The 2103-nt window shown below is 43.3% G+C and overlaps 1 protein-coding gene across 1 annotated transcript in view; it reads right to left on the bottom strand.

Moving 5' to 3' along the window:
- Positions 1 to 2069, bottom strand: part of METTL14 (methyltransferase 14, N6-adenosine-methyltransferase non-catalytic subunit) — a gene marked incomplete at its 5' end in the record, with an annotated part of 22247 nt that extends 20178 nt beyond the window's left edge. The window contains 2 exons of the mRNA XM_010174351.1: positions 1161 to 1248; positions 1954 to 2069. Of these exons, the coding sequence (XP_010172653.1) occupies positions 1161 to 1248; positions 1954 to 2069 (204 nt within the window). The remainder of the gene's footprint in view (positions 1 to 1160; positions 1249 to 1953) is intronic.
- Between the last annotated feature and the right edge of the window lie 34 nt (positions 2070 to 2103).

Below are 2103 nucleotides of genomic sequence, written 5' to 3'. Positions count from 1 at the left end.
GGTCGTAATTGGGGTCATCTGATGACCACAGAAACTTTTGTCACTGTGCCCTTTAGTTGAACTTTCCTTCTGTGCGTGCTTAGTCCATCTCTTGGCCTGTTACAACACTTCTGTCTCCACAAAAATGGTTTATTCTGGCATCACTACCTTATCAAAGATTCGACATCTCACATCTCCTGTTACCTTTTTTAGATTACAAACCTGACTAGCCCTAGCTGGCATGGAACTGACTTTCAATGTCACATTGTTTTTAAGCAGAAGGGGGTGTTCTTTTGGTATCAGCTATGTGGACAAGGAAAAAAGGGAGAGGGAAGAAATATGCTGCAACAAGATCACAAAGCAAATCAGAAAGCTGTACCATAATTGTGCCTTTGTTTAACCTCCTTTCTCCAACACTCATCCAAAACATCACATTAGATATGAAACAAGAAAGCTGTCAAATAGCTCTTGGATGAGCATCTGAAAAATGAAGGGAACATGAGAGTGTGACAACCACTCATTCTTCAATGACCACGGATGGGTTTTCTTTTGTTTTTAAACTGAACTTTTCCTGGATATTTTGGATACCTAAAGCATACCCAAACCAAGCCTCTTACTTCCATTTCCTTAGAATCTCTTATTTCTTTCATTCATCCAGAACTTCATTCCTCTGCACTTAACAGGCAGGTTGGAGGACACCCTCAGCCTCCCTGTACCTGATCCAATGGCCTGTGGCTCTTGCTAAAAGCAATTCTGAAGACACAAAGAAATTCTGGCAAGATTTTTTTTTTTGTGTACCCACGCACATACACATTTTACCACTTCTTCCCACACAAGCCAGCCAGCCAGCCACGGCACGCTGTCATTCCCTGTGGGCACTATCACCTAAACCCAGCTCCTCTGAGAAGCTGCACTAAGCCTCCACACACTGGGTTCTGGTGTGTGCAGAGTTCAATGCACCTAAGGCACGTCTGAGGAGAACCACTAAGTGTCTATGTCCCCTCTCTTAGATCTTTCCAGTGGAAGACATCCAGGGGGGTGCCACTGAGGGACATACATTTTAAATTATCTAAACACACTGCATTTATTTTTATATACACACACACACACACACATATTTTATAAGTCCCTCAGAAACACATAAACACTGTAGAAAAAGTAACTTTTTCCTTTTTTATTACCTTATATTCTTCAATCTCTTCTTCATCAGCTTCTCCCTCATCTGGGTATTTGCGTTTTGCATTTGGTGCAGAAGTATCATAAGCAGCTCTACAAACATAAAAAAAAAATCCTCATATAACACAGTTTTTCTCTCCAGAGGGAACATTTCAGAAATGTCTGATAATCTGCCTTGACTACACATTTCTATTACAAGTTTGAAATTATTTTGAAACTTTGTATATGAGAAGTTGTTCCTCTGCCCGTGTATTTGAGACCAGTACAAGTTCTTAAGGATGGGACTCCTGTTCTTCCTCATCTTTCTGTTCTAAAAAGTACAGCTTATTTTAAGTAAAGCAGTACATCTACAAAATTAAGCCTGCTCACACGAGAAAATTACTGTTACACGTGAGAATTAGTGCGTATTAACTACTCTGTCCCTGACATGTCTACTGTTCCTTAAGAACTTTTAAACTAAACTGCCCTCACTGCTCTCAGCCGAAGTGTGGAGGCTGCAGGACAAGGCAGATGGCACACTCTGAATTCACACCCCACTTCTGCTCCACAGGAGCTTTTTATCACAGGAAGCAAAAGTTACCCTTGACTTCCAAACCGCTGTTAGGAGTGAACGACTAATCCCTACGCACCTTATTCAAAGTGCGGTTTTGAGTAATTAAAGCGGTTTCTTTTTTCCCTGGATTGTGTGTCTATGAGATTTTATTTTGCTGCTCGGAGCGCAATCTCGCCCTGTTCCAAGGACCTGTGTCACTACGAACCCCCCCTGATTTCCAAGAGGAGCTGCACCCCGATACTGACCGACACGTCTCCCTGGTTTCCGCGATCTCCCGCTGCTCCTCTTTGCTGTTCAGCACGGCACCGATACTGTCCGCGTTCTCGGCTCCCAGCTGCACAACGGGCGAGGCAGATTCAGGCCACAGTTACCCCGGATTTACAGCCCGCCAGCAG

This window comes from Antrostomus carolinensis, unplaced genomic scaffold (genome assembly GCF_000700745.2).
Source record: "Antrostomus carolinensis isolate BGI_N321 unplaced genomic scaffold, ASM70074v2 scaffold7368, whole genome shotgun sequence".
NCBI lineage: Eukaryota > Metazoa > Chordata > Aves > Caprimulgiformes > Caprimulgidae > Antrostomus > Antrostomus carolinensis.
The sequence above is the reverse complement of the archived record's forward strand: the minus strand, read 5'-3'. Positions and strand labels throughout refer to the sequence as shown.